This window comes from Nerophis lumbriciformis, linkage group LG06 (assembly GCF_033978685.3).
Source record: "Nerophis lumbriciformis linkage group LG06, RoL_Nlum_v2.1, whole genome shotgun sequence".
Classification (NCBI taxonomy): Eukaryota; Metazoa; Chordata; class Actinopteri; order Syngnathiformes; family Syngnathidae; genus Nerophis; species Nerophis lumbriciformis.
The window spans coordinates 15,200,767-15,225,035 of NC_084553.2; the positions used below are offsets into that span (position 1 = coordinate 15,200,767).

At 40.3% G+C, this 24,269-nt stretch overlaps 1 protein-coding gene across 1 annotated transcript in view; it reads left to right on the plus strand.

Moving 5' to 3' along the window:
- The first annotated feature begins 4,757 nt into the window (after positions 1–4,757).
- Positions 4,758–24,269, plus strand: part of LOC133608524 (AT-rich interactive domain-containing protein 3B-like) — a 221,882-nt gene continuing 202,370 nt past the window's right edge. The window contains exons 1-2 of the mRNA XM_061963808.2: positions 4,758–4,977; positions 13,174–13,830. Coding sequence (XP_061819792.1) covers positions 4,942–4,977; positions 13,174–13,830 — 693 coding nt within the window. The 5' untranslated portion in view covers positions 4,758–4,941. The remainder of the gene's footprint in view (positions 4,978–13,173; positions 13,831–24,269) is intronic.

Consider the following 24,269-nt stretch of genomic DNA (forward strand, 5'->3'; position numbering starts at 1 on the left):
GTACCGAAAATTGGTACTGTTGGTTCCGGGTTATAATAATAATAATAATAATAATAATAATAGATTTTATTTGTAAAAAAACACTTTACATTAAGCAAACAACCTCAAAGTGCTACAGTGTATTAAAATGTTTTAAAAATTTCAAATGTGAACGCTACCCATCCCTAAAAACATTCCCTAACTGCTGGCACATTAGCATATTCCAACAATTTAGCATCCTAACGTTTTAAATAGGAATAGAAAACTTCACAGCGGTTGCTCTCCAAGCTACAGTAAATGCTGTACACGATTAATACTTCATAAAACTACTCTATTGTATTGCTTTTCATACAATATTTATTATCCAAAAATGTATTTCCTTGAAAAGGCGAGTTACATGTGTAAATTGTGCTGGTTTGGGCAGGCCAAGCACCGATGAAATGGATTAAAAGTCAGTGGTTTGGAGTCAGTCTTAGACCTAATGGAGCTCCTAAGTTGCATTCCCATTCCAAATGTCACTTTATGTTACAGTCTGGGTCCAAGTGCATGGATAAAGTACTGCAGACTCTGAGGAGGTTTACATGTGTGGACTATAAACGTTCCCCCCCAATAATAAGTGGTCTTGACCCTAAGATGAATATTGACTAATATTTGTCATGTTGCAGTGCAGACCACATGATTACATGTTCAGGAAGAGTAGGACTTTTATTGCTTGAAAAAGAGTATGGAGCGAGAGGTTCTTGGTCTTTCCAATCCCTCTGACAGTGCACTTTTTAATGATGGATGTTGTGTTCCACACTAGGGGTCAGTAGCAAGTACACTCATGTCTTGCGGTGTCACACACTAGGGGTCAGTAGCAAGTACACTCATGTCAACCCGTGCTATGCAACTGCTGGACAATCTGCTCATCATCCCTACTGAGCATTCTGTTCTCTTTCATCATGCTTACCACTCTTTTTGTTTACATTGTCAAATAAACTTATGTCATACCTTTTTGTTGTGGCCCTCGCTCACTTGCATGTGCCCCAAAACAGCAAAGCAACATTGTCGTATAGAGGATCTTTAACTAGCATTTGTGAAAGTGGTTTTTAATCAATCAGTTTACTTTTATAGCCCTAAATCACAAGTCTCTCAAAGGGCTACATCACAGCGTTCCTATCACATGTAGAGGATCTTTGACAAGCTTTTTTTTTTTTGGCAATAGGTCCTTTAAAAACAGTTCCTGTCACATATAGAAGACTATTTGACTAGTTTTTTTGCAGTGGGTCCTTAAAACAGCTACTGTCAAATAAAGAGGGTCTTTGACTAGTTGTTTTTTTTGCAATGGGTCCTTAAAACAGCTCCTGTCAAATAAAGAGGATCTTTGACTTGCTTTGTTTTTGCAGCAGGTCTTCAAAAACAGCAAAAGTATTCCTGTCACATATAGAGGATCTTTGACTAGCTTTTTTTTTTACAGTAGGTCCTGAAAACAGGGCTATGTCACATATAGAGGATCTTTGACAAGTGTTTATTTTGTTATAGGCCCGTCAAAACAGATTGCTCCTGTCATATGAAAAGGATCTTTAAGTAGCATTTTTGAAAGTGGTCTTTAAAAACAGCACAGTGTTCCTATCACATATAGAGGATCTTTGACAACCTTTTTTTTTTTTTGCAATATGTCCATAAAAACAGCTTTTGTCACGTATAGAAGACTATTTGACTAGCTTTTTTGCAGTGGGTCCTTAAAACAGCTGTCAAATAAAGAGGATCTTTGACTAGCTTTGTTTTTGCAGCAGGTCTTCAAAAACCGCAAAAGCATTCCTGTCACATAGAGGATCTTTGACTCGCTTTTTTTTAGTAGGTCTTCAAAAGCTCCTATCATATACGTATAGAGGATCTTTGACAAGCTTTTTTTTGCAGCAGGTCTTCAAAAAGAGCAAAAGTATTCCTGTCACATAAAGAGGATCTTTGACTAGCTTTTTTTGCAGCAGGTCTTCAAAAACAGCAAAAGTATTCCTGTCACATATAGAGAGAGGATCTTTGACAAGCTTGTTTTGCAGTAGTTCCTTGAAACATAGGGCTATGTCACATATAGAGGATCTTTGACAAGCTTGTTTTGTAGTAGGTCCTTAAAAGGGCTATGTCACATATAGAGGATCTTTGATAAGCTTTTTTTGCAGTAGGTCTTTAAAACAGAGGGCTATGTCACATATAGAGGATCTTTGACAAGCTTGTTCTGCAGTAAGTCCTTAAAACAGAGGGCTATGTCACATATAGAGGATCTTTGACAAGCTTTTTTTGCAGTAGGTCCTTACAACCGAGGGCTATGACACATATAAAGGATCTTTGACAAGCTTTTTTGGCAGTAGGTCTTTAAAACAGAGGGCTATGTCACATAAGGAGGATCTTTGACAAGCTTTTTTTGCAGTAGGTCCTCACAACTGAGGGCTATGACACATATAGAGGATCTTTGACAAGCTTGTTTTGTAGTAGGTCCTTGAAACAGAGGGCTATGTCACATATAGAGGATCTTTGACAAGCTTTTTTTGCAGTAGGTCCTCACAACTAAGGGCTATGACATATATAGAGGATCTTTGACAAGCTTTTTTTGCAGTAGGTCCTTAAAACAGAGGGCCATGTCACATACAGAAGATAGTTAACTAGCTTTTGCAGTAGGTCTTTAGAAATAGCAGAGTGCTCCTGTCACACAGGGGCGCCGAAAAGGGGGGGGTAAAGGAGACGAATTCTAGGGGCCCATGATGGAGGGGGGCCCAGAGAGGCCCCTAATGATGATGAAATTATAATACAGAAAAAATAATGACACTGTGTTGGGGGCCCTGTAAAGATTCTTTTCATGGGGCCCAAAATCCCTAGCGGCGCCCCTGCTGTCACATATAGAGGATCTTAGGCTTGCATTTTTGCAATAGGTCTTCAAAAATCAGATTTCTTCTGCTACATAGAGGATCTTTGGCTAGTATTTTTGAAGTTGGTTTCCAATAAAACAGCAGAATGCTCCTGTCACATATAGCGAATCTTTAACTAGCATTTTGAACTTGGTCATTAAAAGTTTAGAGATTCTTTTGACAAGCTTGTTTTTTTTTTTGCAGTAGGCCCTTAAAACAGCAGAGTGCCCCTGTCACATTTAGATGATCTTTGAAAAGCCTTTTTAATTGGGTCTTCAGAGTGCTCCTATAGAGGATCTTGGGCTAGCATTTTTCCAATAGGTTTTCAAAAACAGCAGAGCGCTTCTGTCATTCTGCATGCAGAGGATCTTTGACAAGGGTTTTTGAAGTGGGTCTTAAAAAACTGCAGCACGCTCTTGTCACATATAGAAGATCTTGGATTAGCATTTTGGCTTTAGGTCTTCAAAATCAACAGGGGTTTCTGTCATATAAACAATCTTTGACTAGTATTTTGAAATTGGTCTTCAAAAACAGCAGGGGGCTTCTGTCAGCTAGAGGATATTTCTTGACTAGTGTTTCGGTCTTTAAAAACTGCAGAATGCGCCTCCCACAGAGGATCTTTGACCTGCTTTAATGCAGTAAATCCCTAAAAACAGTAGAATTCTCCTGCCACATCTCGGGCTAGCGTGTTTGCTGTTTTCAGAAGAACTACTGCAGAGGGCTTCTGTCGTTTGGAGGATCTTTGACCAGTGTTTTTTGCATTAGGTCCCCAAAAAACGCAAAACATGCCTCTCACAGAGGCTCTTGGACAAACTTTTTTTTTTTTTTGCATTAATCCTTATAAAAAGTGGCCTTGCCACATATAGAATATCTTTGACTAGCATTTTTTTTTTTTTTTTTTTACAATATGTTGCTAAAAACAGCAGATAGCTTTTGTCATATAGAGGATCTTTGTCTACTGTTTTTGTTTTAAAAACAGCAGATCATTCCTGTCAAATATGGAAGGATTTTTTTACTCACTTTTTTTGCAATAGGTATTCAAAAACAGTCCTCCTGTCATATATAGGGGATCTTTTACTAGAATTTTCGCAGTAGATCCATAAAAAACAGGTCATTTTCGTTGTATAAACAATCTTTGACTAGTGTTAGTGTTAACATGTTACTCTCGTATTAACTTGTGACATAAAATAAAAAATAGTATTGACACTAAATATAAAATTGCATCAGTGAAGGCTCAGTGGCCTAGTGGTTAGTTAAAACCCCAGCCGAGTCATACCAAAGACTATAAATATATCCCTGCTTAGCACTCAGCATCAAGTGTTGGAATTGGGGTTGAATCACCAAAACTGAGGGCGTGACTACTGCTGCTGCTCACTGCTCACCTCACCTCCCAGGGGGTGATCATGAGTGATAGTTTCGCCACACCTACTGTGTGTGTGTGTGTGTGTGTGTGTGTGTGTGACAATCATGGGTACTTTAACTTTAACTTTAATGTTTCCACCACCAAGAAGTTGAACAGTCCTAATTGTTGTTATCTAGTGTTTTTCTCCACCACCACTAGGGGGTAGTAACGTGCTGTGACGAGTTTTCACTGTGTCGTGTGATAAAAATCTGAATTGGCCAACTTTGCATTGTGGGAGCGTCTTATTATTGATAAAGTTAAAGTGTAAACGTTTAATCTGGTGGATTTAGACTACGCTAACAATTATTTGACGAACAAGCTTTGCAATGAGCAAATAACAAAAGTAGCCGCGTTTGAATAATAATTTCCGAGTCTTCTTGAACGCAACGGGGCCATCACACAGGAACTCTGCGTACGCCCTGAACGTCGCACGTAGAGCAACAAATGTCGATGAAATAAATAAAAATACACCGGCAAAGGTGACAAGAAGAAGAAGACACCGGAGAGGAAAGTACGAATTAAAAAAAAAAACAGAAGAGCTTGAACTACTTGGCTTTGCGCGCCTCCCGCCCTTCTTCCGCCTCCCCCGGACGTGCGCGTTCACGCGGAGCGACGCGCGCGCGCGTGTGTTTACAAGTGAGTTTTGAACGAGTGCCAGCAGCGAGGCAGCGAGGAGGCATGGTGGACAACTCAGGCACTAGTAAGGCGCAAATGGTGAGTACTCACTCCTGTCTTCACGCTCCTTCCCTTTTCTTGGGAAAAAAAGAAGCTTTTTCAACCAAACCCGACCCTGGAAAAAGACATTTTTGTTATCTTTCGACGGCATTAACGCGCGCAGGAGCTCGGTGTGAGTGCACGGGGGTTGGGGGGGGGGTCGCTATAAAGTCGCTCATTTAAACGTCACTTGTTGTTTTATAACCTTGCAAATAATGAATAATAACATTAATGCAGTAAAAGATTAATTCCTAAATGTGGCTAATTGAGTTTTAACCGGAAGACCATTTCTTTTTGACAGTTTTGACGCTCGCTAATTCGGGGTCTGTGTGTCGCTTTTTAGCTACTTTCTTGCACGCCGAGCGACGTTTTTCTGCAATATTCCAAACTGTTGCACACACTTTTAACTTTTTTTTTTGAAAGATTATCACGAGTGACCGGGTTTGGACGTGTGGAGAGCACGACTGCAAAGCATACTTGCGTTTTCTTGCGGATTGTGTGTCAAATAATATAAAAAAATAAAAAAAAACAGGTCGTAGTAGTTGCCGAATACTTTTAGAGCTAGTTTCCCCATGACATGTTTTCTTTTTTTTTACGCTTAGACGCTGAAAAAACTGCATTTCAACAAGTTTTAAAGGGAAATGCTCATATTCTCAACGCACTACTGCTCTGTCAGTGCTTTTCAATGGGATATATATTTTTCTCACGCCCCCCCTAAAATGAAATGCAATGGAAAACCGGATATTTGTTTATTTATTCATCCGTACAAACCACTCTTTTAGTTGCAGGCACCCAAGCTGAACACTTGTGTATTGTTTTCTCACGCCCCCCCCCCTCCCCAAACTGGAATACGATGGAGAACCGGATAATATCAGTCATTTTATTAATCAGTACAAACCACTCTTTGACTACGTTTACACTGCAGGCCAAAGTGGCCCTAATTGGATTTTTTTCGAAATCTTATTTTTTCCAGCTGACTTTTTACACTGCAAGTGAAATATGATCTTTATCACAGTGATTTTCAACCTTTTTTGAGCCAAGGCACATTTTTTCCGTTGAAAAAATCCGGAGGCACACACCACCAGCAGAAATCATTAAAAAAAAACAAAGCTCAGTTGACAGTAAAAAGTTGTCACAATTGTTGGATATGAATGCATCACTATAGCTCACGACCTGTCACATCACACCGTGACTTATTTTGAGTTTTTTGGTGTTTTCCTGTGTGTAGTGTTTTAGTTCTCGTCTTGCGCTCCTATTTTGGTGTTTTTTTTTCTCTGTTTTTGGTATTTTCCTGTAGCAGTTTCATGTCTTCCTTTGAGCGATATTTCCCACATCTACTTTGTTTAAGCAATCAAGAATATTTCAGTTGTTTTTATCATTCTTTGTGGGGACATTGTTGATCGTCATGTCATGTTCGGATGTACATTGTGGATGCCGTCTTTGCTCCACAGTAAGTCTTTGCTGTCGTCCAGCATTCTGTTTTGTTTACTTTGTAGCCAGTTCAGTTTTAGTTTCGTTCTGCATAGCCTTCCCTGAGCTTCAATGCCTTTTCTTAGGGGCACTCACCTTTTGTTTATTTTTGGTCTAAGCATACCTGCCAACTACTCCGGTTTTCCCGTAATTAGTACGGTTTTCATCAACCTATTCCGGGTTACGGTTGCAGTGATAAAAAATATGGTTTTTCATTAATTAAAAAACTTTTTTTTTTTTTAAAGTTTTATTCACGAAATCACGTAACAACAATGACAATCGACACTGCTTCCCGTAACTTCCTATCAAGCCATTCCGAATGCCATGCGCGAGGCTATTTATAGCACCGCTGCCAAGCACGAGGCACCAGTTGCCATTGTTTCCAAACGAGCGAACGATCATGGAATCAGCCGGAGAAAAATCGCAAACGAGTCTTAAACCGAAAAGAAAACTGCAGTCATTCCGTGAAGAATATTCAAAAGCCTATCCGGGAATAATTATCCGTTCCAAAAAGGGTGAAAACTACGCGAATTGCACCTTGTGCAGACAAAAAATTTTGATCGGACACGGAGGAATTAGCGATGTAAAAGACCACGTTGGGACAAAAAAACACAAGTCTAATGCCGTTGCTAGCGATACAAGTGGAAAACTTTCAACGTTTTTCGTCGCCCAAACAGATTCTTTGGATGTGATAAATGCCAAAGTTTTATTTACGGAGGCAATAATTGAGCATGGACTTCCAATCGCACTGGCTGATCACATGGGACAGTTATTTCGGAAAATGTTTCCCGACTCGAAAATCGCCAAAAAATATGGATGTGGTCGAACCAAAACATCAAACATTATTCAGTGTCTTGGAACAGAATCCTCAAAAAGTATCGCCGATGTCATGAAGACGGAACCATTTAGCATGTCGACTGACGGCAGCACAGATTATGACGATGTAAAACTGTACCCCATTTGTGTTCGATATTTCGATGACGACATTGGAAAAGTATTGTCAGGATAACTGGCATTAACTGTCAAAATAATTTCAAACTATTGAAGTTAGCTTACAGAATAAACATGTCAATCAACCCATATGATTTTTGCTGTAATATTTTTGTTTTGAAAAGTCACTGTGACTGATAGAAAAGTGATGGTTTTAGCAACATTTTAACCTGTCTGAATGCTAATAATCATTTTGCGTCGAACCCCCCACCAGGACTTTGTCCTGGACCTACCGGGGCCTGCGGCCCCTGGACCCTGGCTACTAGGTTTTTCTGATTTCAAAAGTTGGCAGGTATGTCTAAGCATTAGACACCTTTTTACCTGCACTCTGCCTCCCGCTGTTTTCGACATCTACAAAGCAATTAGGTACCTGCTGCCACCTATTGATATGAAAGAGTATAACACGGTTACTCTGCCGAGCTCTAGACAGCACCGACACTCAACAACAACACATCATTTGCAGACTATAATTACTGGCTTGCAAAAAATATTTTTAACCCAAATAGGTGAAATTAGATAATCTCCCACGGCACACCAGACTGTATCTCACGGCACACTATTGTGCCACGGCACAGTGGTTGAAAAACACTGCTTTATCAGACTCCAGTGTACCGGAAAATATGATACTTTTTGTATTTGTTAGTAGGGCTGGGCGATATGGCCTTTTTTAAATATCTCGATATTTTTAGGCCATGTCGCAATACACAATATATATTTCGATAATTTGCCTTAACCTTGAATGAACACTTGATGCATATAATCACAGCAGTATGATGATTCTATGTGTCTGCATTAAAACATTCTTCTTCATACTGCATTAATATATGCTCATTTAAAACTTTCACGCAGAGAGGGAAATCACAACTAAGTCAATTGACCAATACTGTATTTATTAAACAGTTATTAAGCAGTGGCACAAACATTTCAAAACGAAGTGTCAGACACATTTTAAAACAAGCTATTAGGGCACTTTTGTGCATGATGTCATATCGAAACAACACTAAATTAAAGTGTACTTGTTGTACAGAACGCCACTACAATAGTTAAAAACAAATAAAGTGCACTTTTGTGCATGATGTCACACAAGATATTTCAATAACTGTCAAATAAAAATGAGCTGCATAATAGGAAATCAAATCAGTATGTGGTAGGTTACTGCGGACGTTATCTCATTCTGTTGTTCACTATTTTTTCATACGGTGTTGTTGTGGAAATGTTTGCCTCGGCATTTTGTTGGTGTGGCACCGAACGGAGATGTTGACATGCGGAGTAAGCACTCTTCATTCTCTAGTGGGTGACTTTTCAAATGATGCTACATATTAGCAGTAATGCTACTTTTTGTAGCCACGCGTCTGCCACACACTTGACAAATTACGGTTGTCTGTTCGACATATTCCTGCTTGAAGCCAAACCACCGCCAGACGATGGACCACCTGCTGTTTTTCTTGGGAATTAATTCTTCCTTCATTTGTTATCAGATTCGCACCTTCTTTCTCTCGTATTACCATTCGCACCACAGCTAACGTTACCCATGCCACTACCTCTCTGCTCGTGTATGACGTGACAGTATGTGACGTGTGTAAAAAGGTGCGCTTGCTGTCTGTGAGAAAGAGAGACTAGGAAGAGTGGGAAGAGCCTGTAGTGTAATGCCAGCAGCTAAAAGCAACTGCGTGAGAACGTGTACTCGAATATCACAATATAGTCATTTTCTATATCGCACAGAGACAAACCCGCGATATATCGATATATCGCCCAGCCCTAGTGACTACCATCTACTGGTCACACTTATCATTACACCATGGACCAAATAAAATTGCTTCGATGTCGGTAGGCACAACCAGAGTTATTCCGTACATTAGGCGCACCAGGTTATAAGGCGCACTGTTGAGTTTTGAGAAAATGAAAGGATTTTAATGCACCATATAGTCCGAAAAATAGGGTAAACGCACACAGGCCCCAATGTGGCCTTGGCGTCACTTGCATGCGCAGTTTGATGAAGTGAAGGCAAATAAGTTGATTGAATTCCGCAAAAGAACAAGAAAATCACATTCCGGTCGCATTGCGTTGAGGCTGAAGATACATTTGAAAAGATCAAATTCCAATGGGATTCGAACTACCTCCTGACGTGGCCTGAATCTGATGCCAAAAGATCAGATTTGAAGCACTTTGGAGTGTTTAGATTGGCAAAAAAAAAATATATATATATATTTATATATATACACAGTATATAATTTATGTTTATTTATTTTGCCGTTTTTGTTCACAGGTTAAAGGGGTTTTAATGAATATACATGCATGTTTAACATATAGATTCCTTTCTTTTATGAAGACAAGAAAATAAGTTGGTGTATTACCTGATTCTGATGACTTGCAGTGATTGGAATCAGACAGTAGTGATGATGACGTCCACGTTTTCAGATGGAGGAGAAGAAAAGTTCCTCCTTTCTGTCCAATACCACATGAAAGTGGTTGGTTTTTGGCATCTTATTGATCCAGCTTCCATATTCGTTTTTATACACTTTACAAGAAATACATTGGCGGCAAACTCCGTAGCTTGCTAGCTTGTTTGCGCTGGCTTTCGGAGACTCTTATTTTGTTAGCGCAGGCGCAATGAGCGGCACTTTTAGTATGAAGTTTTATTGTGAAGACAGGAACTGGCGGTCAGTCTTTAGGCTTTTGAGAGAGGTACAGTTGAAATAAAAGTGTCTTTTTTTCCTTCACACTTTTGATTGATTGATTGAGACTTTTATTAGTAGATTGCACAGTACAGTACATATTCCGTACAATTGACCACTAAATGGTAACACCCCAATAAGTTTTTCAACTTGTCGGGGTCCACGTGTGACGGTCATGTGACCGCCTGGCTCTGTTTGATTGGTGAAACTGAGTCCAACGTCACCAGTGACTGCATTTGATTGGATGAAATGCAGGAATGCGCTAGAACCTACTTTGAAGGTCTGTCTGACAAACCAAAACAAACAACGCTTGCATTAACAGATCGATAAAAATTAGTAGCGAGCTGAATGTAGATAAATAGAGCGGAGTAAAAGTAGCGTTCCTTCTCTATAAATATACTCAAGTAAAAGTAAAAGTATGTTGCATTAAAACTACTCTTAGAAGTACAATTTATCCCAAAAGTTACTCAAGTAGATGTAACGGAGTAAATGTGGCGCGTTACTACTAGGGATGTCCCGATCCGATATTTGGATCGGATCGGCCGCCGATATTTGCCAAAAAATGCGTATCGGCAAGGCATGGGAAAATGCCGATCCAGATCCAGTTTTTAAATAAACTCCGGTCCGTGTTTTCCAACGCACCTATCTAAATAATACATTCCACTTTTCTGCTGCTCCCTAATATCCGTTCCGCATTTTCCAGCACACCTTCAACACATCCACAGGTCTGTGGATTCTCACACAGTTGCTTTTAGCTGCTGGCATTACACGACAGGCTCTTCTCACTCTTTCCTGTGTCTCCCTCTCACAGACAGCAAGCGCACCTTCTTACACACGTCACATACTGTCACGTCATACTCCACATACGTATACGCCCTCCCCGAGCAGAGAGGTAGCAGCATGGCTAACGTTAGCTGTGATGCTAGCGCAGCCGTGCTAGCAACGCTCCCTCTAAGGTGCGCGCCTGTGCAATTGCGCACGGCAAATCTATGCCACGCACAAAATCAAATAAAAAGAATAAGCGCATAACAATTTTCGACACACGGACACGACAGAGAAAACAGTTTTTGTCATCATTGTTCAAGTATTGTAACGTCTGTCGAGACGCTTATCTCCATTCGGTGCCACACGTCCACACCATCAAAATGCCAAGGCAAACATTTCCAGATCAACACCGTATGAAAACATTTGTGATTTTTTTAGTTGTGATTTCCTTCTCTGCATGAAAGTTTAAAAGTAGCATATATTAATGCAGTATGAAGAAGAATGTTTTAATGCAGACACATAGAATCATCATACTGCTGTGATTATATGCATCAAGTGTTCATTCAAGGCTAAGGCAAAATATCCGCATATATATGGTGTATCGTGACATGGCCTTAAAATATCGCAATATTGAAAAAAGGCCATATCGCCCAGCCCTAGTTTACTGATGCCATTTCTTTTTGTCATGTATAATTTTGTCTATTTTGTGTTTATCCTTGAATAAACAGGTCAGTTTCTTTTTACCAACCATTGTGTATTATTCAAACTGCCCTAATTCAGCTGGCTAGTTGTTATCAAGAGTACTAAAACCCTTTTCAACATGATTCTGACAACTAGGTAGGCTAAATAACTTTAAACTTTAATACATGCTCGGATAGGTCAGTATCGGTATCGGATCGGAAGTGCAAAAACAATATCGGTATCGGATCGGAAGTGCAAAAACCTGGATTGGGACATCCCTAGTTACTACCCACCTCTGCGCGTGATTAATAATTGACTTTAAAGGGGAACATTATCACCAGACCTATGTAAGCGTCAATATATACCTTGATGTTGCAGAAAAAAGACCATATATTTTTTTAACCGATTTCCGAACTCTAAATGGGTGAATTTTGGCGAATTAAACGCCTTTCTATTATTCGCTCTCGGAGCGATGACGTCACAACGTGACGTCACATCGGGAAGCAATCTACCATTTTCTCAAACACCGAGTCAAATCAGCTCTGTTATTTTCCGTTTTTTTCGACCGTTTTCCGTACCTTGGAGACATCATGCCTCGTCGGTGTGTTGTCGGAGGGTGTAACAACACGAACAGGGACGGATTCAAGTTGCACCAGTGGCCCAAAGATGCGAAAGTGGCAAGAAATTGGACGTTTGTTCCGCACACTTTACCGACGAAAGCTATGCTACGACAGAGATGACAAGAATGTGTTGATATCCTGCGACACTCAAAGCAAATGCATTTCCAACGATAAAGTCAAAGAAATCTGCCGCCAGACCCCCAGGAAAAGAGAGTGGATGAGGGTATGTCTACAGAATATATTAATTGATGAAAACTGGGCTGTCTGCACTCTCAAAGTGCATGTTGTTGCCAAATGTATTTCATATGCTGTAAACCTAGTTCATAGTTGTTAGTTTCTTTTAATGCCAAACAAACACATACCAATCGTTGGTTAGAAGGCGATCGCCGAATTCGTTCTCGCTTTCTCCCGTGTCGCTGGCTGTCGTGTCGTTTTCGCTTGCATACGGTTCAAACCGATATGGCTCAATAGCTTCAGTTTCTTCTTCAATTTCGTTTTCGCTACCTGCCTCCACACAACAACCATCCGTTTCAATACATGCGTAATCTGTTGAATCGCTTAAGCCGCTGAAATCCGAGTCTGAATCCGAGCTAATGTCGCTATAAACTTGCTGTTCTATCCGCCATGTTTGTTTGTATTGGCATCACTATGTGACGTCACAGGAAAATGGACGGGTGTATATAACGATGGTTAAAATCAGGCACTTTGAAGCTTTTTTTAGGGATATTGCGTGATGGGTAAAATTTTGAAAAAAACTTAGAAAAATAAAATAAGCCACTGGGAACTCATTAATGGTTTTAACCCTTCTGAAATTTTGATAATGTTCCCCTTTAATAAAGTGAATAGTTCCAAAGTTTGCCATAAAAAGTAGCTCATAATGAGAAAAGACAATGAGCTTGAAGTGTATAGTTGGGGTTAAAGTGAAATGTTTTAGTTTATGTGGATAAATAGGGTATCTGATGACACGTTTGAGCGCCCATGTCTCCCACCCGCAGCCCAGCATGTCTCAGGAGGCCGGCGTAGCCTTTCCTCAGAGCTCCTCCACAGGGGGCATGAAGCTGGAGGCGGTGATGGAGCAACTCCAGCGCCAGCAGCAGGCGCGACTAGAAATGGAGCGCAAGGAGAGGAAGCTGCGAGAGGCCCACATCATGTACGCCCAGCAGGTGGCCGCCCAGCAGGCCATCCTGGCGGCCGCCCGGGCTTCCGGGGCCAACTTCATGGGCAAAGGCCTGGCGATGGGCGCGATGGGGGCGATGCCCAGTGGCGGCGGCGGCGCGCTACCTCCCCGTGTGTCCAACCAGAGCAGCGTGGACTCTGAGAAGGAGGAGGACGACGACCGGGGTCGAGATTCGGGCGATGAGGACGACGACAACGAGATGATGGACGGCGACGAGCGCAGCGACGAGGAGGAGGGCGGCGCCGGCGGCCTGGAGTTCCTCCGCAAGCAGACGCTGGCGCTGCAGCAGAGCGCCGCCCGCATCCAGCAGGCCCGCCCTTACGTCAGCTTTGCCGCGTCGGCGCCCCAGAGGCCGCCGTCCCCGCCTATCCGAGTCAAGCAGGAGCCCGACGAGGGGCTGTCGCCCGCGGGGGCCCACCCTGCTACCTCCCCCAACGGCCAGGCGGACTGGAGCTTTGACGACCACTTCAGACAGGTCAGTTTCCTCCTCTTATGACATCACTTCCTGTCTGATTGCCTTTCATACTAAAGTCCACCAGTACTCTCGGGAAAATTTCCAAATTTTCTCCACTGTGGTACGTGTACGCCCAAGAAGCACTTAATTAAATATTCAAACACCAGTGTTACTGTTCAAACCACGTGTAATGTTACTGTGGCCAAAATATGTGAAGTGAATTATATTTATATAGCGCTTTTCTCTAGTGACTCAAAGCGCTTTACATAGTGAAACCCAATATCTAAGTTACATTTAAACCAGTGTGGGTGGCACTGGGAGCAGGTGGGTAAAGTGTCTTGCCCAAGGACACAACGGCAGTGACTCGGATGGCGGAAGCGGGGATCGAACCTGCAACCCTCAAGTTGCTGGCACGGCCGCTCTACCAACCGAGCTATACCGCCCCATAAAATGTACCGTATTTTCCGCACCATGAGGCGCCCTGGTTTAAAAGCCGCGCCTTCAATGAACGGCATATTTCAAAACTTTGTCCACCTATAAGCCGCCCGGTGTTGTAAGCCGCATCTAACTGCGCTAAAGGAATGTCAAAAAAACAGTCAGATAGGTCAGTCAAACTTTAATAATATATTAAAAACCAGCGTTCTAACAACTCTGTTCACTCCCAAAATGTACGCAAATGTGCAATCACAAACATACGTATATCAACATGGACAGAGCTGCGTGAAAAAAGCCACCCGGCCTTTTCGCGTAAACTTAAACTTACCTTAACCACTCGCTCATCTTTTCTTCATCCATCCCTTCGAGTTAGCTTTTATGATGACGCCGGCTGGAAAGGTCTCTTTTGGCAAGGTCTTCCTTTTGAATATCACCATGGGTGGAAGTTTCATTAGCATGGCAAGCTAGAACCACAGTGAAGGATGACTTCTCATTCCCTGTGGTGCGAATATTCACCGTACGTGCTCCCGTTCCACAGTGCGGTTCACAGGAATATCAGTTGCTGTGAAATACGGTAGTAATCCGTGTGCGGATGGAGAGATTGCGTCTTTTCATGAACCGGATCCTTGTCGCTTTGTAGGAGCCATTTTGTGGTCTTTACAGATGTAAACACACAAAGGAAATGAAACGTACGGTGATATCCGCGCGCTTTTTCTTCTTCTACGCGGGCGGGTGGTTGCTTACAGTAGAAGAAGAAGCGCTTCCTGTTCTATGGGGGCGGGTGCTTACCTTGGCGGTTGCTTGCGTAGAAGAAGAAGCGCTTCCTGTTCTACCGGGAAAAAAGATGGCGGCTGTTTACCGAAGTTGCGAGACCGAAACTTTATGAAAATGAATCTTAATATTTATCCATATATAAAGCGCACCGGGTTAAAAGCCGCACTGTCAGCTTTTGAGTAAATTTGTGGTTTTTAGGTGCGGCTAATAGTGCGGAAAATACGGTACTTGTCAAATAAAACCTCGACCTTGTTTTTAATGAATACTTAGGCTGACAACGCTACTGCATTTGAATGTTATTCACGATGGTGGTACTTGGAGAGCCAAGTGTTTTCCGAGGTGGTACTTGGTGACAACAGTTTGAGAACCACTGCTCTGGAATGTAGTACAAAAACAATAGTTTTATAAAGTAATGCAATACGAATGTACAGAATTGTGCTTGAGCTGCCTCTACGTCAAACACACCATCAGCAGCTTCTCCACATTTTCATGGATACATTTCCGCCGTATACCGTATTTCCTTGAATTGCCGCCGGGTATATATTATCTGCATGCCTCGTATTACCGCCGGGTCAAACTTGTTTCGCAAAATAATTAGCGCATGCTTAGAATTAGCACATGCTTAGAATTACTGCCGGGTCAAACTTGTTTAGCAAAATAATTAGCGCATGCTTCGTTTTACCGCCGCGTCAAACTCGTTTCGCAGAATAATTAGCATATGCCTCGTTTTACCGCCGGGTCAAACTCGTCACGTCACGAGTGACACTTCACCTTTCAAGGCATCATTTTCCAAAATGGAGGAAGCTCATTTCAATAATTTAAAATCGCATAAAGGGAAGAAGATTAAGAGCTATTCAGTAGGATTTAAGGTCCAAGTTATTGAATATGCTAAAAAGAACAGTAAGCAGCTATGTTTTATTAATATACCGGTAGCTGCGTGTGTCAAATATGAGTCATTAAATGACTCCCGCCTCATGGTGGTAGAGGGCGCTAGTGATCCCAGGGAGCATTTTTGCGACTACTCGGCTGCAGAAGAAGTGACAACAAGCAGCAACAGTTGGCAGCGATCGTTTATTTTTTCCTCTCGCCTGGACTATTAACATGGAGGATTACATATCTAAAATAAAACAGTTTTCTAAACTGGACTTTCAAGCGAAGCAGGAGGTAATAATAAAAGGAAGATCTCCATCGAAACAGAGAGACTTTTAAAACTGAAGAAAGATAAGGAAGACTTCTATAAACAAGTTATCGATGCTTTTATTCAGAAGGAGCGGCGCATGGACTTCATTTATAAGTAAAGGTAAGACCATAATAACGTTTTTTTTTTTTATTAAATGTGCTTTTCATGATGGTATCCTTACATCACACTCAAATTTATAAGCGCAGGCATACATTTACTGCATGCCTTTGGTAAGCGCGGGAGTGAGAAGAGGTTTTAAAATAATTAGCGCAGGCATACATTTACCGCATGCTTTTGTTAAGCGCCGGAGTGAGAAGAGGTTTTAAATTAATTACCGCCCCGGCGCGAATTCAAGGAAATACGGTAGACATTATTTTAACGTCCTTGGCTGACGTCGGACTCATTCTCCTTCAGCGTGGTGCAGGCCAGCAGTGACGCGCCACACACTCGGCCATGTTTTTGATGATTTATTTCTTTAATTCACTGAATATCATTCACTTCTTCATCCCAGCACTATCCTAGACACTCACTTTCTTCCTTCCCTACGCTTGTGTTATGTCCATCTCTAGCTTTAAACTAATGCTAGCGAGTAAGAGCGGGTGCATAACAATTACTTGAAAGGCGGCTCAAATTCTGAAAAACTCCTATCCCGAGGTACCACTGTATTAAACTTTTTTTTTTAAACTTCAAGAACTTTTCCGTCTTTGGAGAAAAAAACATGCAAAGATGGGATGACATAAATAATTTAAGCATGTCTGAGTGGACGTACTGACCGTTTAGATGTTGCTGCTGCTACAAACACAATTGCTTACGTTACATTTTGGGTCACTTTCTGAATTTTTTCAGATAGGTATTTAGTAGCGGCGTAAAAAAAATAGATTTTTGAATTAGGGCTGCAACTGACGATTATTTTGATAGCCGATGAGTCAACGATTATCTTATCGATGAGTCGGATAATAAAGCGTACACATGTTGAATGGCTCTAATCTTTCCATCAACTTGTAAATGCGGCTTAAGTTATCTTAGGCATGTGCTTACTAACGACAAATATGACTAATTCATTCATTAATATTTATTTATACTCTAACTGTGCTGCTCATTCAGCTGTTACAAAAATTAAAATGACTAATAAAATGTCAATTTAAAAAAAGGAAAGGAAAATTGCTTAAAAAACAATGAACCTTATTTATATATTAAAAAACTGTTACAATGGCAGCAATGAAAACAAACAAACCACAAAATATAACATCCTAAAAAAGAGGTCAAACAAGGTCCACTTTGCAAAACAAGCAAAGTATTCATGTTTTTTTAACAAGAATAAGAGGAATTGTTCTCACACTTTACATGTTATCACTGGAGATGTTCTTGCCAGTGGCGGTGCGGACCCACTTCCACCCGGAAAAACACCAGTGATGACGTCACGAATATTGTCGACAAATATAATTGTCGGAGACACATTTTTTTAACGACTAATGGTTGCAGCCCTATTTTGAATTAATCTTATTTGTAATGATTCTTAATCAATAAAATAAAAAAAAATATAAAAAAAAATATATCATATATATATATACAGATAGGCTCCAGTGCACCCCGCGACCCCAAAAGGGAATAGGCGGTAGAAAATGGATGGATGGATGGATATATTATTTTTTTAATAAATTTTTTTGAATTGTTGCTGTAGATCACGGGTGTCAAACTTGTTTTCATTGAGGGCCACTTTGAAGTTATGGCTGAACCCAGAGGGCCGCTTAAATGTAATAGTAAATGTATATAAATAATCATGTAAAATCGCCCCATGATATTATTACACAATTGCTTATGCATTTAATTTTGGATTTTTTTTACATACAAATAACTGAATGGTGACAAGCAGATATTTAAGTGTTAGTTTAAATGTTTACAAAAAAAATGCTTGGAATATACAGTATGTTGTATGGTAATATTCAAGTAAAATACATGCAATTGCATGCAGTACATGTTATAGTTCTGTCAAATTTGAAAGAGTTACATTTAATGAGAAAGACGAAGTGCTTTATTGACACATTATTTCTAAGGCTCTTGGGAGCCACGAAAAAATGATGTGGCGGGCCAAATTTGACCCCCGGGCCTTGAGTTTGATACCTGTGATGTAGATGATCATATCTGCTGTACAGATTTACTTTACAAAAGAGAAGTGTGGGATACTTCTCTTGTTGCCTCATTTGTATTTGACTTTTCGGTAATATAGGAATGTATTAGAGCTTTGGAATGGAGTTCATTACAGAACTGGCACCCACTGTTGTTAAAAAAAAGTCTTGATTTAGAATCGATTCTGAATCGAATCGTGTGGTGCCCAAAGAATCACAGCCCTTATATTGAAACACTGTACCTATTTATTTGTCATGTAAACAAAGTTTCAGAATTGATCTTAAATGTGGAGAAAGTTATGATTTTTTTTTTCCGGTCAACTTTGTTTTTACACATTTTAAGATGTATATTTACACATTTTTGAAATTTTTTTTATTAACACACCAAGTTTGATTCCTCGCAACAGTCCACCCTTACGCTTATATGTGTGTTTTTGCATGGGACACCACTAATAGTGCGTGTGTGTGCGTGCGCGTGTGTGTGTGTGTGTGTGTGTGTGTGTGTGTGTGTGTGTGTGTGTGTTCTTGTATTTCTACCCTTTTTGAGACATCAACAAGGAAAAGTAGCTTCCATATGAGGACCGATAAACAAGTTAGGACATAAATCATGGCCCAAATACGGAAAGCCATTGCATCTAATAAATAATGTCTCATTTGCACCCCTGGTGGTGAAATCTATCAAAATGAGGGTGGTCCCAAAAAGGAGGGATTTTTCAAATTGACAGTGTGTCGGTTTTAAAAGTGCTCCCCCTCTGGTCAACATATGCAATAACAAGTGTGCGTAAGAAATTGAAATGCGCCCCCTTTGGCCAAAAAACAAAACAAAACTTGTGTATTTTTTTTTCTCAGGCCCCCCCCCTAAATTGAAATACGATAAACAGGTTACAGTGTCCGCCCTGAGATCAGTAGGTTGTGAGTTCAAACCCCGGCCGAAAAATGGGACCCATTACCTCCCTGCTTGACACTCGGCATCAAGGGTTGGCTTGGGGGTTAAATCACCAAAAATTATTCCCGGGCGCGGCCACGGCTGCTGCTCACTGTTCTTTTCACCTCCCAGTGGGTGATTAAGGGTGATGGGTCAAATGCAGAGAATAATTTCATCACACCTAGTGTGTGTGTGTGTGACAATCATTGGTACTTTAACTTTAACTTAACCTGATAATATTTATTTATTTAGCCGTGCTAACCACTCTTTTGATTTGCTGGCACCAGCACCGACATGCTATCGAGCCAAAGACTTGTGTATTTTATCTCACGCAACCCCCAAAATGAGGGTGGTCCCAAAAAGGAGGGATTTTTCAAATTGACTGTGTCTCGGTTTTTAAAGTGCTCCTCCTCTGGTCAACATATGAAATAACAAGTGTGTGTGTGTAAGAAATTGAAATGCGCCCCCTTTGGCCAAAAAACAAACAAAAAACTTGTGTATTTTTTTCTCACACCCCCCCACCCCCTTAATTGAAATACAATGAACACCTGATAATTATTTATTTAGCCGTACTAACCACTCGTTTGATTTGCTGGCCCCAGCACCGACATGCTATCGAGCCAAAGACTTGTGTATTTTTTCTCACGCAACCCCCAAAATGAGGGTGTTCCCAAAAAGGAGGGATTTTTCAAATTAACTGTGTCACGGTTTTTAAAGTGCTCCTCCTCTGGTCAACATATGAAATAACAAGTGTGTGTAAGAAATTGAAATGCGCCCCCTTTGGCCAAAAAACAAACAAAACTTGTGTATTTTTTTCTCACGCCCCCCTTAATTGAAATACGATGAACACCTGATAATATTTATTTATTTAGCCGTACTAACCACTCTTTTGATTTGCTGGCACCAGCACCGACATGCTATCGAGCCAAAGACTTGTGTATTTTTTTCTCACGCAACCCCCAAAATGAGGGTGGTCCCAAAAAGGAGGGATTTTTCAAATTGACTTTGTCTCGGTTTTAAAAGTGCTCCTCCCCTGGTCAACATATGAAATAACAAGTGTGTGTAAGAAATTGAAATGCGCCCCTTTGGCCAAAAAAACCCTAAAAACTTGTGTATTTTTTTCTCACGCCCCCCCTTAATTGAAATACGATAAACACCTGATAATTATTTATTTAGCCGTACTAACCACTCATTTGATTTGCTGGCACCAGCATTGACATGCTATCGAGCCAAAGTCTTGTGTATTTTTTCTCACGCAACCCCCAAAATGAGGGTGGTCCCAAAAAGGAGGGATTTTTCAAATTAACTGTGTCACGGTTTTTAAAGTGCTCCTCCTCTGGTCAACATATGAAATAACAAGTGTGTGTAAGAAATTGAAATGCGCCCCCTTTGGCCAAAAAAAAAAATGTATATAGAGACATACTCTAATAACTTGAAGTAAATAATGAAGATATGAGGTGGCGACTTGTCCAGGGTGTACTCCGCCTTCTGCCCGATTGTAGCTGAGATAGGCTCCAGCGACCCCAAAGGGAATAAGCGGTAGAAAATGGATGGATGGATAAATAATGAAGATTAAAAAACAATTACAAACAAAAACAAAAAAAAAACAAAAACTAAAAGCTTACCTTTTTTATATTTGCATAGTTTGTATATAATAATAATAATAATAATAATAATAATAGATTTTATTTGTAAAAAGCACTTTATTTTGAGGAAACAATCACAAAGTGCTACAGTGTATTAAAAAAAAAAAAAAAGATAATAAAGAAATAAAAAAAAATAAAAACTAGAACAGCCAAATAGCTACAGCTAGTATGCACATCTAAAAAAAGGCTTTAAAAAAAAATAAAAAAATTGTGTTTATTAATGTTGTAAATACAAATCTTTATATATCTAGAAAGAGTGGTCCTAAAGAGGTAGGCATTTTGCGGAGGTCTCTAGAAGTTAACAAATACAAGAAAGTGTGTTTTGTCTTGTTAACTGTGCTGGGATACTGTATGCGCGACACTAAAAATACCAAAGGAATCAAAAGCCAGAATCTCCCCCCCGAGGAACGTGGCGGATTAAACAAGATCAAATGTTTGCTTCCTCTGTATGGAACTAAAGTCGCTGTCAGCGCTTTTTTTGCAGACATTTTTATTCCTGTTCTGCGAGTCTTTCGAGGCTTCGTAGACCAGTGGTGGTGGTGGTGGTGGTGGTGTGTGTGTGTGTGTGTGTGTGTGTGTGTGTGTGTGTGTGGGGGGGCGGGGGGCTCTCTGTGGTGACGTCACCGTCAGTTGTCAAGCCTCTTTCGGGTTGCTCTTCACAGCGGCGCCACTTCCCCAACGTGTGTGTTGCTTTGACCCACAATTGGCTTTTGTGGCAAAAAAAATCCGCTTAAGTGAGTCCTGGCAGAGGGCCAGGCTTGTGCGCAAAGTGTGTGTGTGCGCGCAAAGTGTGTGTGTGTGTGTGTCCCTCTCGGCGCTTGGCTCAGACTCAGGTTTGGCCGGGATCTTGGTAGTCAAGTCAGCAGGGCCCGCCGTGGGTGGTTGGCCCGGGTCAGCGCGAGGATTTTGGGTGGGAAGGTAGCACAGTAGCAGCTTACTGCGCTCCAAGCCCCCCCACTCGCCTCCACGAGAGTTTCGGCCGTGTGCCAAGTGCACTTTCCCTTCAAGATAAATATTGCCTCAGCACAATGTTACAGGACGCTGGAATGCTAACTTGGAAGCGGGCCGAGCTCCACGCGGTTCAGCGGCAGTAGTAGAGGAGGAGAAGTGCGGTAACCGAGCTGCCGTCACGTGTCTGGCTTTTATTATGCGCTATATTTGACGCCCAATGTCTTCCGGGCGGCGCTGCCAAATGCTAAATTGGGCTGCAAGGACGCGGTCGGCCTGATGCAATGGAAAGCTAAAAGTAGTAGGAGGAGTAGTTGTAGTATTACCTCTGCCAAGTCCGATGATGTGTTCGTCAGGTTGTTGTTGTTGTTGTTTTTGCGCGTTTCCGAAAAACCCTGTGGGGGGATCTGAGATTTGGTCCAGCGAAAACACAAATATTGGGTCACACTATAATGTAGATCTGGGATTTTCTTTCCACTTTTCACATTTTTTTTAAAGGGAAACTGCACTTTTTTTATTTTTAATTAATTTATTTTTTTAACTATTTCAAAGATGATAAACGCTTGAAAATGTTGCTAATCAAAGTCCTCTAAAACAACTTCAAAACCATTTTTATATACACCCTGCAAGTCTATATATAATGTAGTGACAGACATCTTCATAACAATATGTTCAATATTTACCGTATTTTGATCATTTTAATCATTTGATCTATTCCGCACATTTATTTCCGTTTCTGTATCAGCACACGTCTGACTTCTGGCAACAAATGTGTGTTCCCACTTCCGGAATCAAACACGAGTGTGTTCTAATCGTGGCAGACTTGGTAACAGACAACAAAGACGACTACTTTTGGACAAATGAGGAATCACAACTTTATCTTTTTGAAGCTGAATATACTGAGGATGAACCGCTGCTTAAAGAAGCAAGCATGAAGGAAGGGTGAGACGTATATATTTAACGCCAAATATGTTCCGGGCGGCGCTGCCAAATGCTAAATTGGGCTGCAAGGACGTGGTCGGCCTGATGCAATGGAAAGCTAAAAGTAGGAGGAGGAGTAGTTGTAGTATTACCTCTGCCAAGTCCGATGATGTGTTCGTCAGGTTGTTGTTGTTGTTGTGCGTTTCCGAAAAATCCTGTGGGTGGATCTGAGCTTTGGTCCAGCGAAAACACAAATATTGGGTCACACGATAATGTCGTAGATCTGGGATTTTCTTTCCACTTTTCACATTTTTTAAAGGGGAACTGCACTTTTTGGGGGAATTTTGCCAATCGTTCAGAATCATTATGAGACAAGAACACACTTTTTTTGTTTTTTTTACGATTTCAAAGATGATAAACGCTTAAAACTCCTACATTCCGCACTCCATCCAGCTGTGTAATCACTCGCCATACAGCAATAGATGATATCTGTCTTATTACCTGACACCTTCTATGTTAGCTACCTCTCTTTGTTTATAATGTCTCTTGTCTGCTGCATCTACTCTCTATTTTAGTCACTAATCCTATATCCTTAAAAAAAACTTTTTTTTGCTTTTAACATTTTCTAATGGCTTTTTAGACAGATTGTGGGTCACTTTTTTTTACCTTTCCAAGTGGATATTTAGAATTTTTTTCTAATTGAATTCCAATAAAGTGCTTTTTGGAACATTTCAAAATGGCTATTTAGAGATTTTTGTTAACATTTTAGATGTATAATTGTTAAAAAATGTTTGTCCTGTTTAAATTACCTGAAACTACAAACAAAGTAGCTAATCCAATATCTTTTAAAAAATATATTTTTTTGCTTTTGTTAACATTTTCTAATGGATATTTAGACAGATTTTGGGTCACTTATTTTAACCTTTCCAGATGGATGTATAGACATTTTTCTAAATTAATTCCGATAAAGTACTTTTTGGAACATTTCAAGATAGCTATTAAGTCATTTTTGTTAACATTTTAGACTTATAATTGTTTACATTTTTTGTCCTGTTAAATTACCTGAAACTACAAACAAAGTCACTAATCCAATATCTTTAAAAAAACACCTTTTTTTTGCTTTTGTTAACATTTTCTAAAAGATGTTTATACAGATTTTGGGTCACTTATTTTAACCTTTCCAGATGGATATTTAGACATTTTTCTAAATTAATTCTGATAAAGTACTTTTTTGAACATTTCAAGATAGTTATTTAGACATTTTTGTTAACATTTTAGACGTATGATTGTTTACATTCTTCCGTCCTGTTAAATTACCTGAAACTACAAAGTCGCTCATCCAATATCTTTAAAAAAAAAAAACTTTTTTTTTTTGCATTTGTTAACATTTTCTAATGGCTGTTTAGACTGATTTTGTGTCACTTTTTTAACCTTTCCAGATGGATATTGAGACATTTTTGTAAATTAATTCTGATAATGTACTTTTTGGAAAATTTCAAGATGGC